Below are 15557 nucleotides of genomic sequence, written 5' to 3' on the forward strand. Positions count from 1 at the left end.
GCCTGACAGTGTTCTGTGTGTAAAGCCTATCTTAGTCTTAATTAGAGGAAAAACACGTGGGGTATTTTGATTTCTGTCACTAGCCAAATCTGTGACTAGTTCCAGTGGATTCCTGTCCTATTTTGGAATCAACCTATGGCATCTTTGCTGAGTGTCAGTTCTGTGCAAGGTACCATTCTGGAAGTCTGATGAAAAGAATGCTGGACCAGAAACTGCTTGTGTCTACAGTCACACAGAGAGTCTCTGTTTTCAATTACCAGAGTTTCCCTAAAACGTGGCAAAGGGGATAAAACAGTTAGAATGACCAGAAATTAATAAAGACTAAAATTCTGATCTCGTGGTTTGGCAACACGGAGTGAAATAAAAAGCCTGAGGTCCAGCTCTAGTACTCTCCTTGGGCAAACTCACGAATCTAAGCTTCAGTTCTCTCCTCAACACTAAGTGCCGTGCTGTGATAATCAATGGGGAAAAATGTAGGTAAAAGATTCAGTATAGCACCTGGCCTATGGTAAGTGCTCATTAAAGAAAATCTCATCATTATTGATTCTGAAAGAAGGTGCTAACAAGAAGTACTAGGAACAGGTAGAAATCAGTGCTTTCAAAGCTAACACCAACCAGACAAACAAACAAATGAGCCATTTGCTTAAAAAAAAAATACTAGAAGTTCAAATTCCTTGAGTAACATATGAATCTTTTATTTTTGAAAAAATGGAGTAAAAAACGTTAGAGGATGTCAAATTTTAAAGTGCAACTTGAACTAAAAACATAAAAGATCTACTTCTATTATCAAAACAGATTTTTTTAAAAAAATCCCAGTCTACTCAAAAAATGGCTCTAGAGAGCAGGGCCTGCTTGTTGCGTTCAGTTTCTGATTTCTCCAGCTCTCAGCCTGTAAATGATGACTAGGGCTGTATCAGCTGATGTGAAAAAGAAGCAGTCTCCCCAGTAATTTTGGCAAACCAGAAACCCTTTCAAATAACCCCGAAGATTCCATAATAAGGACAATAATAGCCAATTCCAACTATAGAATGCTTTTGGATTATGTTTTATGTCCTAATTATCTTCAGACAGATGGGTCCGTTGCCTTTACATGACTGGTAGTGCCTGCCAGATAATATTCGAGAACAGTCCCAAAGATTACTATTTTGAAGAGTGCTACATATGGCGGCCACCCATGGCCTAATGTGGGGATGGAAAAAAACCCATTTGCAGTGATGGCAAGTTCCATAGCGCATGGTCTTTAATGTTCCTCGTATTGGCTAATGTCTACCCATCCCTTCTCCTAGTTATCCAATCAGAAAATCTAGGGATCGGTGTTTTCCCTGGTCTCGCAAGAAATGACTACATTCCTCTTCTCCATTTTCATTACTACTTATTTTAGTTCAGGGCCCTGTATTTTCTCACCTGGCCTCTGCTGTTAGCCTCTTACTGGTCCATATCTTTGCTTGTGGGACTCCCCATTGGTTTCACATTTCTCACTGGGACAGATTAGTGCCACCCGTATTTCCCCCATCATGCCACTTTCTTGCTCAAACATTCCTACTATAAACAGAATAAAATCCAAGCTCCTCAGTCTAGCTGAAGAACCCTCCTTGAACTGGGACCCAACTCACCTTTACATCTTTTCTGTACTTGAAACTCTTGACAAAACAAAACTATTTCTGTTCGCTAACCTATCTCTGTGGCTTTGCGTGTGTCCTCTGTTCCCCATTTCTATCCTCCTCTGCCTCCGCACACCCAAATCTTGCCTCGCCTTCGAAGCACCGCTCAAATCAACCCTCCTCCAGGAAGGGTTTCATTTCCCATGGTCAGTAAGTTCCCTTTTCTCTTATTTGTGCACAGGTGTTATCTTCCTGTTACAAGAGCAGCATCTAAAGGGGAGAAATTGAATTAACTCCTCTTTTATTCCCCCAAAGAATCAAGCCTCTCAGATAGCAGACATTAAATAAACATATATTGATTATCATAAAAGAGAGTAAGACAGCTCTGAAGCCTTATTTCTAAGCAATCTTCCACAAAGGAGAGGAACCCTTCTGAAAAGACGTTCATAATATATGAAGTGCACTAGTTGTAAATATCAGCATGGATGACATAACTCACATTTTTATTTACATAGCAGCAATGCATATTCAGTATATTACAGTGATTATTTCTAATCGGCAAGGTTAAGGGGGGAGGGTTTCTTTGTGCTTTTCTACACTTTCTCAATTTTCCATGAGGAACAGAAATTTCATTTCTAAGCAGAAAAACACATGTTAATAAAAAAGAGTAAGAATCAGACTTCAAACTCCCATATGAGGCAAGAGACCCCAGAGAAATTCTTAAGCTGAGGAGGTGGCACAATACGGTGCCTTGATTCTGGAACACTGGAACTTCAGCAGTCCACTCGAGGCTTTCTCGGCAATGTGGAGTCCTTGCCGTGTGCTAGGCATGAGCAGCAGGCACGAGATGATACCACGCAAGCTGGAAAGAGGGCTTTCTGGAAGCATTCTGGCGATGGGGTCAGGGCCAGATGCATCCTCAAGGAGAGCAAACCCTCCACTAAGAGATCAAAGGTTCCCAACAGAATGTCTCCTGCTAGCATTGGCCACGGTTGGGTTAGGCCACAGAGCCGTGTGGGATGAGGGATGGCTAAACCTTAGTCCTCTGCAAAGAGGCAAATGTTACTGGGGAGGTCTATTTGAAATCATCTTCTGAGTAGGGCAGAGATGGGATCCCAATGGTAATAATCCAGTTTCCTGTTCCTCTGAATCTGCCAAACATCGTAAACAGCCAACAGATTGTTCTGTTCAGTTAAACCTCCCATGTTATCAGCAAGCATGTCAGCTCACTGTCTATTTCAGCGGAGAAAGTAAGCCACCCAGTGTAATGAATGTACGCAGTCACTATTCTGGAAACTCTAAAAACAAAAAAATGTTTTTTTACCCAAAGAGAAACAATAAGAAAAATCACTTTTATAGCAACATGAGCCACAGTAGCACACTACCTGCTTATACTCAGCTATGATCGCGGTGGTCTTCTTTATTTCATATTCTGCCTTCTCCAGCTGTTTCCGAAAGACTTCTTTCAGCTAGAGAGAGGGAGGATGCAAAACATCAAGACTCAAAGTCCTCATCAATTTCCACAAACACCTATACTTAAGTCGGCCCGGTTTGGTCAATGCCAACGTTAACAACTACAACTAGATAAATTTTCCTCACTGAAGCTATTTCTCGAGCATTCGAAAAGCCTAATCATGTCCAGAGATGCAGAAATATTTCTTTCCTGTAATGTGTAAGACATATGAGCAACCCCATCATAGAGCTGCTTGTGCTTACCACTTACTTTATAAATATATTATTTATATAATATATTATTTATATAATATATTATATAATATAAATTATATATATAATATATTATATAATATAAATATATTATTTATATAAATTATATTATATTATTAAATAAGTGTCCCTTCTGAAGCTATCTTTATTCTTATGAAGAGTCTAAAACAAAACATCAGGGCAACGTTGCACATAATCTTACTGCTAGGTAAGAAATTACTGAAGGGCACGTGGGTGGCTCAGTCAGTTGAGTGTCCGACTTCATGAGCTCACGGTTTGTGAGTTCAAGCTCCACGTCGGGGTCTGTGCTGATGGCTCAGAGGTGGAACTGGCTTTGGATTCTGTGTCTCCCTCTCTCTCTCTCTCTCCCCCCCCCCCAGCCCTTCCCCACTAGTACTCTGTCTCTCTCTCTCAAAAATAAACATTAAAAAAAAGTTAAAAAAAAAAAAGAAATTACTGAAGCAGCATTTTGGGCCTTTCCATTCCCAGCCCCCTCCTATCACTACTGTTGTCTCTCTGAAGGTGCCAACAGGAAGTTTTTGAGGCTGGAGTCAGAGAAACCTGGAGGAAGGTAAGAGCTCTTGAGGTCAGGAGGTTCAGGGACTGAACAGTGACTGCAGAAGGAGCTAGCTTGACACACAATGCGGGTACTTATTACAGTCGCAGAAATGCTCAACTCTGGGTGCTAAACTGAAAACCACACTTATTTTTGTAGCCCAGCAGCTCCGGGATTCTAGGGTCGGGGAAGGGAGGTGGTGAGAAAGCACACATGCCACCAGAAAAAAAGGAAGCGTTCAGTTCTTCCCAGGTGTTGGCCAAACAACCAAACACAAAACACTCTGGTTAATCTTTAAGCACATAACAGAATAAATGGATAAATTCTGTTTGGCAGCCTCCCAGTTATGAATGGGGTGTGCTCCGTATTTGCTAATTCGCACATGATTGCGATTTATAACTGGACTCCTTATTGTCAGATGCTTTCCAGATTTCTTCATATTTGCTATGTTCTTAAATTCTAAAAGCAATTTGTGGGTTATATTGATTCAAACTTAGTTGTTTGTATTCGTCTCTGTTCTCTGTCTTACATAATTTAAGAATGTAAGTCACACCCTCCTCCCTTCCTACAGTAAGGCCCCACTGACTTCAGGACAGACTTAGAAAGCTGAGGGGCTTTGAGCAAGTGTCACTTAATTCTCGAAACTATGGTTTCCTTATCTGACACATGAAGAGCATAATTGCTATCTCACAAAGGCACTATAATGATTAACACAGGATATATGCGCGCGCGCGCGCGCACACACACACACACACACACACACACACACACATCAAGGGGAGGGAAGACGTATGGATTAAACTAATTAATTTGCAGGGGCGCCTGGATGGCTCAGTCAGTTAAGTATCCAACTTCTAATCTCGGCTCAGGTCACAATCGCATAGTTTATGAGTTCAAGCCCCACTTCGGGCTCTGCACTGACAATGTGGAGCCTGCTTAGGATTCTCTCTCTCTGCCCCTCCTGCTCTCTCTCAAAATAAATAAATAAACTTAAAAGAATAATTAATTTGCCAATAGCTTCATTCTTTACCCAAAGTACTGAATTGGGTCCCCAAAAGGCAGGAGGTAAAGAAAAACACAAAACCCATCAAAACGCCTAGTTCAAACTGGATAATCAGCTCCTGAAAATTTTTGAGTGGGAAAAAAATCTTGGTCCACACTAAATGCCAAGAGTCATTTCATCATTAAAAAAAAAAATCATGAAACACTTTTTATAAACCCTGGAAGGTGCTAAAGGATGCATCCATTCATCAGAAACTTAAGTGGAATTCTTCTACTTGGATGCAGGTCTTTGAAACGCTTTATGTTCTGTTTTATATTTAGTGTTATTGATGTCTTAGAATGAAACTCATTAAAATAAGTGAGTTAATCCCGCCTGGCTGGGACTGACAGACGGAGGACATTGGTGAAGCGGGCCTGCTCTTTCTTAGGGAAGCCTGCAGCCTCAACTCTTTGGGTGGAGAGGCCCCTCCTGTCACTTATGTGGAACGCCTTTGCCACGGTGGCGTCTTGCAGCTGAACAGCCTCACAACTCGTACGATGACTGGAGGGTGCTAACAACAAGGCTGGTTCCCAAAGAGCTGCTTTTTCTATTCCCCCCGGGGAGTAAGGGTTGAGAGCTCTGCCAGGAACGTTCTTCTAAGGCATGAATCAGGAAAATCGGGCGTGACTGACTGAGACAGCTTGCAGCAGAGATCTCTGTGGGCTTTCCGCTTCATAATCCTCCTAAAATACTGCTGAAGTCAATTACCTTGGAGACACGACACAAACTTTGCGGATTCGTCAAGGCTCTTGGATCGCAATACCAAGTTACTAAACTTAGAGGAAGCTTAACACTCTCGCCAGACATCTGAGTCAAGGCAGATTCCTAAGAGCTGTTGGAGGGTAGAAACGCGGCCTCGTCTTCTAGCGCCCTTCAAAAGAAATGTCGAGACCCACGCTACTCACATGTACTGCTTCAAGGTGGCCCTTGATTTAGAGTAAGTGTCATTTTACTTCCTGCTTATTGTATTCATCAGCTCCACGGGCCGATCCTCCCGGGTGAAGAAACAGCCCACCTCTGCCTTTTACCTGTGCAGTCTCTTCCTCTTGCTTCCTCTTCTCCTCTTCAGCCTCCACCAGCCTCTGTTTGGTCAGGAGGAGCTCCTTATTCAACACATCCGCCTTGTCTTCTGCCTGCAAATCAGAGCACATCACACTGGTAAAGAAGGTGAAGGAAGCGTGCGTGTACTTCCTCCGAACCTAATCTCTAGTTACGACTGTTGCGTCACTACCAAAAGCCGTTTCTCCCCTCCTAGCTCACCCGGGGGTGGCTGCTCTCACTGAATGCCAACGATACAGCAGGCGCTTGGCACACGCCATCTCTGATTCTCACAGCAAGAATTATCTTACAGATAATGACAGGGAAGTCTGGAGGGAGCAAATAACCTGACTGGGGCAGACATCTAATATCAGAGCCACGATCTGAATTCTGAGTTGGATGGCACCAAAGTGCAGGCACTTTCTAAATGCTTCTTGCACGTTTTCAGATGTCACAACAGCACCCGCTCTGAGACTATGTAGATGGACTGGATGGAACCTCCTATGGAAGCTTCTGGCTATTAGTGCAAGGGGGTTGGGGGTGGGCTCAGAGAGGAGACGGGCTGATCCATGGACAACAGTTAGGTGAGAAAATTCAAAGACCAGCGGAGGTAAAATGGTTCACAAGGCTACTCCCACAGGACAGTGAGTACAGCAAGGAGAAATTAAGACCAAAAACCCATGACAGAGATAGCCATGAGGAAAAATGATGTATGGACCAGGAATGCAAACGGAAAAGACCAAGTTTCTAGAACGGTCAAGAAAAGCTCAGAGACAATACTCCGGTTTTAACTTGGATACAGAGTCCAGTTAACCAGGAAAGCACTGTGCGTGCATTGAACTTAGTTAACAGGTGCCTACTGCATACTCTGGACCCTCACCTCACCCTTGAGGTCTCAGCTCCAAGTTCATATCTGCAGTAAAACGAGACCTGAGCCCTGCCCCACTCATCCTCATCTCAATCAGCTTCTCACCCCCCATCTAAATCAGTTCCTCTGCTCAAATCTCTCCAACTTCCCTTGATCGCACTTAGCACAATCTGTAATAACAAGATGCATGTATGATTTATTTGTACTGCCCAGCAGACTTTCAGCCCTGGAAGGCAGGAACCACGTCTCTTTCGCTCCTGGCTATTTCCTCAGCAGCAAGGCCAGCCCCAGGTAGGGGAGGGGCTCCGGAAGTATTTGGTGAGTGAACGGATGTGGCATTCAAGTCACTGTTGAAGCTACTGTGTGGAGTGGAGGTGGTGGAGGGCCACAGGATGAGTTCAGTAGAGGAAACCGCAGATGCAGAGGAGAGGCAGCTATTTGAAGAAGCCATCCCTGGCTGACAACAGCAAAACATTATCCAAGTAATTGTGAAAACTGGCCAGGTGGCCTTGTGTCTGTGTTTCACCGTATCGCCCACACGTCCAGATGGCCAGGCCAGCACCGTCTGCTGGGTCCTGGCATTCCAGCTTCTCTGTTCTGTCTTCCAGTTCCTGATGTCCCCATATTCTAACGGTTACAGTTCGGTGTTCAGATAATTTGCATCTATTGGGTAGCTGAGGTGAAAAAATCCCTTTTAAAGACTTTAAAATCTGTTCTGATAACACTGGATTTTATAGAGGAAATCTACACAGCGAAAGAACATCCTAAAATTAGAGGTGGGCAAAATACATGCTGCAAGTTAAGTCTTCATAAATTATAAGAGATCTCATGTAGATTATAGAAATTCAAAACAGCGAATTCTAGAGCAGCCAGCCAGATGACTGTAGTCAAAGCAGGGAGCACCTCCCCCGAGTCTCTGATGGAGGGTCACAGAGCAGCGAATGAAGAACAGCCATACAGGCCATTTTCATGTTCTTGAAAATCTAACCAAGATCTAGCTCCCTATAACTTCAACCCACTGGCTCAAGTTCTACCCCAGAATTTCTGAGCAAGAGCCCTCCTACTAAAGAAGGATCCTCTTCCGGTAGCCCCAGCAATTTCCATTTTGTGAAGAGAATATACATCATGACACTCTAAAGTGAATGTTATTCTAAGTTTGGTTTCTTAAAGAGATTCACCCCCAATTTTTAGCCTTTTGTAAATTTCCGAATAGTCAATGCTATCTGGACATTTAAGGTTCTTAAATTGTACACCATACCTAGACATTTAATTTTATAGTTTTGGAACACTAAAGGAATATTTCCAACATCTGCAGAAATTGCTGAGGGTCCCATGTGAGAGGAGTGCCAGAATTCTCCAGGAAGCTTCATCCAGAGTCTCTCCTCTATGTTAAATAGTAAAGTCAGAGAGATTCTGCTGCTCATCAGGAAAGGACCATATCTGAAAAAACTTGGTTCTCCTTCCACAAGCAGTCTTCTGGGTCTTTGTACGGCCTACTTCTATACTTGAGTAGAAGTCATCCTTAATGTTAAATGAATCTCAAGGGACGTAATACTAAACAGATACTCAAATTCTATCTTTGAACTCAAACTGTAAAACCTTCACCATAATTTGTTAAGATTATTGTCACTATTAAGTCTTCTAATCGCTTACCCACATCTTATAATGCCTTATTGATGTGGAGACTTCTACTTGCTACCTAAGGCTTCTATGACCTACATAAGAGAGGACTTGTGATTTAATCACAAGTCCACCAATAACCTGACCAAAAGGTTCAGCTCTCATCAGGGATGAGGATCTTCCAGACCCGATTTCTCAAAGAACAAGCCAAGCCAGTTGTCCAATTTAAAACAAAACAAAAGACTTTGCCACCCATTACATGCATCTTCTGGTCTAACACGGAACTTGCTCTGTTTAGAAGGACTAGGCATGGTCTTCTACTGGGTATGTCTCTTCTGTTTGTTCCCTGGGAACAAGAAATGACAGGAAGGGCTTGAAGGCAGGCAGCGACAGAAACTGAAATGGAGATGTTGTATCTTTCTACACCCTTAATCGCTGAGGAGTCCATATTTCAAGCGCCTGATGGAGGGCAAGTTGTCAAAACAGAAAGCTGTGTCAGAGAGAAAATGAAGAGCCCAGGTGTCCAGGGTGCCCAAAGCCGGCACTAAAATGACACGGGTGGGGCGCCTGGGTGGCGCAGTCGGTTAAGCGTCCGACTTCAGCCAGGTCACGATCTCGCGGTCCGTGAGTTCGAGCCCCGCGTCGGGCTCTGGGCTGATGGCTCAGAGCCTGGAGCCTGTTTCCGATTCTGTGTCTCCCTCTCTCTCTGCCCCTCCCCCGTTCATGCTCTGTCTCTCTCTGTCCCAAAAATAAATAACAACGTTGAAAAAAAAAAAAAAAAAGAGGTTAGAGTGGGAGAGAGCCAAAGCATAAGAGACTGTTGAGAACTGAGAGCAAACTGAGGGTTGATGGGGGGTGGGAGGGAGGAGAGGATGGGTGATGGGTATTGAGGAGGGCACCTTTTGGGATGAGCACTGGGTGTTGTATGGAAACCAATTTGACAATAAATTTCATATATAAATAAAAAAAATAAATAAAATGACACGGGTAAAGAATAATTTATTTACTTATTTATTAAAAAAAATTTTTTTTTAATGTTTACTTATTTTTGAGAAACAGAGAGAGACAGCATGAGCAGGAGAGGGGCAGAGAGAGAGAGAAGGAGACCCAGAATCTGAAGCAGGTTCCAGGCTCGGAGCTGTCAGCACAGAGCCCGATGCGGGGCTCGAACTCACGAGCCTTGAGATCATGATCTGAGCCGAAGTCGGACACTCAACCGACTGAGCCACCCAGGAGCCCCAGGAATAATTTATTTTAAAGAACACCTAATTACCGAATTAGTGCTTGTTTGCTTTACATATTGTCTTGAATACAATCTGCTTTCGTGTTTGTTTAATGTCTGCCCAAGTTTTGCTATTTTAATGAAGAGATTGGATTTGGATAAAAGTGAGAATGGAAAAGTATGGGGTGAAGCAGGTGAAGGGGGGGCGGGGCTTGGGCTTTCTCTGTGCGGCTGGTGCCCTTCCTGGCTGGGGGTGGGGGGTGGGGGCAGGACACCTAAACTGCACAGACAGCTTTTTGACAGGCAAATAAACCCCGCTCAGGCAGAAACGGCAAAATCAGATGTTAGGAGGAAATATGCATGAAATAGCAGTTTTTGAATTCTTTCACTTAGATGATAAGTTTCAACAGGCAGGGGCCAGGTCTTACTCTTTTAAAAAGGGAGGAAATAAGAGAAAGAGGCAAAAATGAAGGAACCAAGGAATCTTTTCTTCAGGGACTAGTATCGAGTCTACCCAGAGACATGAGCTATCTACCCAGGTGCTCAATAGTCAATTATTTCAGGAGTGTCCATGTAGCAGTCTTTCCAGACTGATCCACAAAATGGATTTTCTTGGTGGTGCAATATTTTTTAAGTAATATATATTTTTCTGATTATTAAAAAGGTATAGGAGCACCAGGGCGGCTCAGTCGGTTAAGCCTCCAACTTCAGCTCAGGTCATGATCTCACAGTTTGTGAGTTCAACCCCGCATCCGGCTCTGTGCTGACAGCTCAGGGCCTGGAACCAGCTTCAGATCCTGTGTCTTCCCCTCTCTCTGCCCCTCCCCTGATCGAGCCCTCTCTCAAAATAAATAAATAAATAAACATGAAAAAAAATTTTTTTAAAAAGGTATAATGCATATTATTACTTAACCAAGGGTGGTTAAGTATTTAAGGTGTTATAAAAGATAAAACAACTGAAAAAAATGTATAAAGATGAATGTAAAAATTAAATTGACTCTTTTAAAAAAATTTATTACATTTATTTATTTTTGATAGAGAGAGACAGAGCACAAGTCGGGGAGAGATAGAGAGAGAAGGAGACATAGAATCCGAAACAGGCTCCAGGCTCCGAGCTGTCAACCCAGAGCCCGAGGCGGGGCTCAAACTCACAAACCGCGAAGTCATGACCTGAGCTGAAGTCAGATGCTTAACCGACTGAGCCACTCAGGTGCCCCAAATTTACTTTTTTTTTTTAATTTTTATTTTTGAGAATGTGAGCCCAAGTGGGAGAGGGGCAGAGAGAGAGAGAGAGAGAGAGGTGGGGGGACAGGGGATCTGAAGTGGGCTCTGTACTGACAGCAGAGAGCCAGATGTGGGGCCTGAACTCACAAAGTGTGAGATCATGACATGAGCTGAAGTTGGACACCTGACCGACAGAGCCACCCAGGCATCCCAAATTAGATTTACTCTTATCACCCAGAGATATCTAGTACTAATATTTTGATGTATTTTCTTGTGTTTTTTCCTTTTGAAGTATATATTTCAGCTTTCTTTCCTAACATGACTGTCCCATGCCAGCCATATCCCTTGCTATTTAGATGCAAGCATTACATACAGATAAATATATGGTTTTACAAAAATATTATTATAACATCATCTTCCCTGTTTTGAAGAACAATTCCAAAGACATTTTACAGATATACTTTCATTCTCCCCTTCTATTGGACATAGGCATTATTTCCACTTTTTATTCTTCCAAGTGACACAGTAGTTAACAATCTTGCACACATATTTCTGATCAGGTCTCTGTTTTGTTAGCATGGTTTTTCCAAGTCAGAGTGTATATGTCATTTTCCTCATTTTTAAATGCAAGATTAAAACAATCCCTGCTTGACGGAGTCAAGTCATTAGCGAGATTAAATAAGCTAATGCTATGAAAGTCCTAAATATAGTCCTCGGTGCATAGTAGACACTCAGTGGATATTTCATTTCATTACTTTTTAATCCGTTTAAGGGCTTGATAGAGAATATCAAATACACTTCCCGCACAACTTTCAACGTACAACTCTCTCTAGTGAATCTCACCACATCCCCGCAGAGCCCAACTGCTTAGAGCGCTTTTTCATTTAGCTATCCATCGTAAGAAAACTATTAATGGATACAAGATTCAAAATGACAGAATCAAATGTGAGTCAGGCTGTTAGGAGAGCTAATATGAAACAAGAATTTCATCACAGTACTGACTCACCACCACAGTCTCATTAAGACATAAATGTACCAGCCAAGGTCAGGCTGGTTATAGCCCTGATGGAACGGAGGCCCTCTGTCTTCTTTGGTTCTGGCTCTCCTACTCACACACTTTTCACGCCATCTCTAATAACTTCCCAACAGGCTGGCTGAGCAGTTCTGCGGTGAAAGGGGCCACCCCGCCCCCACCCCAAACCAGGCTGCTTTTCTACCTTCTACATCCCGTGTCCCCACAGCAGAGTTTCTGTTTTATTTTTAAACTCTGTCTAGTGTGGATTCCTTCAGCTTCCCCTTCTCCCCCTTTAGCACGATTTTCCTTAATAGTCGTCTTATTGCCCATCTTCCTGTGGCTGAAACTTTGGAACCGCAAAATTAGTATGGGAACAAGGAGTTGAGGCAGGGACGATTTGTAAACATTTAACAAACTCCTTCCATCTCAAACATTTAATCATATTCATATCATTAGGTGTGTATTTTAAATGTTGTCAACGAGCAGTTAGAACACAAGTAACGCCTCTGTTTTTTTACAGGTTCAACAGTATAAGGCTCAGTTTTTCTGACCCTGGCACCATTTGTTGGGAGTAATCACTTTTTAAGTCAGAAAAGAGGGATAATTTTAAATCTGCACAAGACTCCTTCCATCTTGCCAACTATCGTTGAAAACACTAGCAGTAGAAAACAGGAAGTCCTAAAGCTGTCGGTACTGGTGGAAAGAACCAGGGAAGCTGAACGATTTAAGGTCTTCTAGCAACAGCTAACATTTTTGGAACTCACACTGTTCAAGTGCTTTGCCTTATTCAAAACCCACAGGCAGGGTCCGAACCGCCCAGGGTCACGGGGTTAGTAAACGGTAATGCCAGGATTCACACCCAGGCGGCCTTGGCCCTTAGTAGCCACTAGAACGCCTCCCAATCCAACAAGACATACGTCTTAATGTACATACTTCATATAAAAGCTTCATATTTATTGTAGCTGAGAATTCTTTTTGTTCCACAAAAAGAAGTGCCCTCCAACGTTTGAAGGGCATCCGTATACTCTTGGTGACTGATATCTCTGGGTAATTATGCTGCCAGCCCTCGGCTTAGGAAAAGTACCAATGAAGAGAAGAGACACCAGAGAAGTTGAGAGTTATAAAAAAAAAAAATACGTCGCACATGCTGTTTGGAAATAGCCCAAACCCTCCGTTCTCAAAGGCTCCGCGTCTTCCGCCCTCTCCCATCAGCACAAGCTGCCCCCTCCCGCCCCATCGCCCGTCCCTCCATCCAACAGGCAGCCAAGTGGGTATCAAGCACAGCGTGAGCCCCGGCGGGACCGTGGTGGGCGCCACTCAGTCCTCGCCCTTGAGGAGGTCGTCACGGTGGGAGGTCAACCAAGTTTACCTGATCCAAGTCGTTTCGCAGAGCAATTTTGCTGGTGACCAGTTCATGGGCGAGGTCATCGTTCTCCTGTTCCAGCCTCATGCTGGCCTCCTGTAGTCTCCGGTTCTCCCTCTGCAGGAAAAGAGCGACAGCCAGAGGTGGGCATTAGCACCTGGACGTACTAGCAGAGGCCAAGGGGGCTGGGGAGGAAACACAAGCCAACGACAACAAAGTGAACCTCTGAAAGGTGAAGAAAGGAGAAGGCGCGAGTGGCACAGGGACGCAGGGCTGCCGTCTGGGAAACGACAGTGAGTCAAGCTAGCAGTGCAGATGCGGTTCTCTACCCGGTGAGACTTGCAACTGTCCCTTACAGGCATCCTTAGAAAAGGCTTCGTTATAAAACACGTGCCACAAAAGGCAAAATCTCCCCACATATCCCCAGTCCTGTGACATTTTCATCTAGACCTAGAGCACAGACACGGGACCTTCTCTGTTTGAGGCGTGTACAATAACCCCACCCTTGACCTCAAGGGAAACGGCACAACACAGAAGGGGTGAAATGGGGGGAACCTCTAGATATTTCTTCAAGTCGTCTGTCTAGTATCAGAGTTCAAATCCATGGAATATATTTAATTAAGAGCACTAACTCCAGAATCAGGATAGGGGTTGGTGACTTTGCTATCAACCATTTCCATTCTTGGGGTAAAAAATAGCTTCCTGAACACCAGTTTTTCTATTAGTAAAGAGCAACAGTCCTTACGACAGTGTCTCTAAATATTTGTTTGGGTGTTTTTTAAAAATTTTTTTTTTTTTTAACGTTTATTTATTTTTGGGACAGAGAGAGACAGAGCATGAACGGGGGAGGGGCAGAGAGAGAGGGAGACACAGAATCTGAAACGGGCTCCAGGCTCTGAGCCGTCAGCACAGAGCCTGACGCGGGGCTCGAACTCACGGACCGCGAGATCGTGACCTGGCTGAAGTCGGACGCTTAACCGACTGCGCCACCCAGGCGCCCCAAGTTTGGGTGTTTTTTAAAACTTCAGAATAAGAGGTTCTGGGTAAAAAAAAATCACTGGGCTGTTTTTTTTTTTTTTCCTCTTGAACTCCCAGGAAAAACTGAAACAAAGTTATATGATGAAAGGTCCAAGTTACATTCTGTACGTTCATGTGGATTTTCAGGAGGGCAATTTACTGTCTTCCACTCCAAAGTATCAAAAGCGGTTTTTTGTTTTTGTTTTTGTTTTTGCTACTGTTAGCAGTTACAGGAGATTCAGAGAGCTGACAGGAAAGACTTCAATGCGATGAGACCTTCCTGTTTTTCAGATTTATACTCCTAATGGTGTTTTCTGCAAGGGCGGCAGAAACTCAGACAAAGCAGTGCCACACAGCCAGAAGACTCATCTATGCCCCGGAAGATAGCGTGTCACAGCACAGCGTGTGGGGCGGATGGCTCTTATCTCCCACAGAACAACCCAGGATTGGTTGCATGGGAAAAAGAGAGCCTAGTTGCTGTTTTTCTTTTTGTTTTTTAAAGAAGGGCTAAGAAACCGATGGTGAGGGCAGAGCCCAAGACTTCCATGGAGGTAGAGGGTCCAGGGTCCCCCCCCCCCCCCCCGCAGGGCCAGCGGGAGGTCAAAGGACGAACCTGCGTGTTGACTAGAACTAGCCCGCAGGGTCTATTTCTGTCTTCTCTTTTGGAAAAGGAAGCGTGGGATAGCTGGGGAATGCCAAAACATTTTTTTAATGTTTGTTCATTTATTTTGAGAGGGACAGATAGAGCGCGAGCTGGGGAGGGGCAGAGAGCGAGGGAGAGAGAATCCCACACGGGCTCCAAGCTGTCAGCGCAGAGCTCAACTCAAGGCTTAAACTCAAGAACCTTGAGATCACGACCGGAGCCAAAATCAAGAGTCGGACGCTCAACTGACTGAGCCACCCAGGCGCCCCACCAAAACATTTCTGAAAAAGAAATCCATGGAAGAAGATAAAAACAGTTCAAAATCTCTTAAATACTTTTAAATAAATTCATAATAGAATTCCATGCAGTGTTCAAATTAAGGGAAAAAATATCTAATGATGAAAGAAATGCTTAAGCCACCTTACAGAAGTAAAAAAAACAAGTAACTAGAAAATCTCATTTTCCTAACAACATAAATGACACTATTAATTGTAGGTAGATTTATTTTTATGGTTGCCTTTGTACCTTACAGATGTTTCTAAGTTTTCTACAATGAATACACAACACAGGTGTTTAAAATGTTGTTTAAAAAAATTAAAAGTCATTTGGAATTTCAATTCCGT

General features: G+C 43.5%; 1 protein-coding gene across 12 annotated transcripts in view; it reads right to left on the reverse strand.

Moving 5' to 3' along the window:
- Positions 1-15557, reverse strand: part of RABGAP1L (RAB GTPase activating protein 1 like) — an 802606-nt gene that overhangs the window by 10792 nt on the left and 776257 nt on the right. For all 12 annotated transcript variants that reach the window (XM_040446724.1, XM_040446725.1, XM_040446723.1 and 9 more), the window contains 3 exons: positions 13281-13391; positions 5953-6057; positions 2987-3070 (listed from right to left, as the gene is read on the reverse strand). In XM_040446724.1, coding sequence (XP_040302658.1) covers positions 2987-3070; positions 5953-6057; positions 13281-13391 — 300 coding nt within the window. The remainder of the gene's footprint in view (positions 1-2986; positions 3071-5952; positions 6058-13280; positions 13392-15557) is intronic.

The sequence above is a fragment of the Herpailurus yagouaroundi genome, unplaced genomic scaffold (assembly GCF_014898765.1).
Source record: "Herpailurus yagouaroundi ecotype Mexico unplaced genomic scaffold, PumYag 195, whole genome shotgun sequence".
NCBI lineage: Eukaryota > Metazoa > Chordata > Mammalia > Carnivora > Felidae > Herpailurus > Herpailurus yagouaroundi.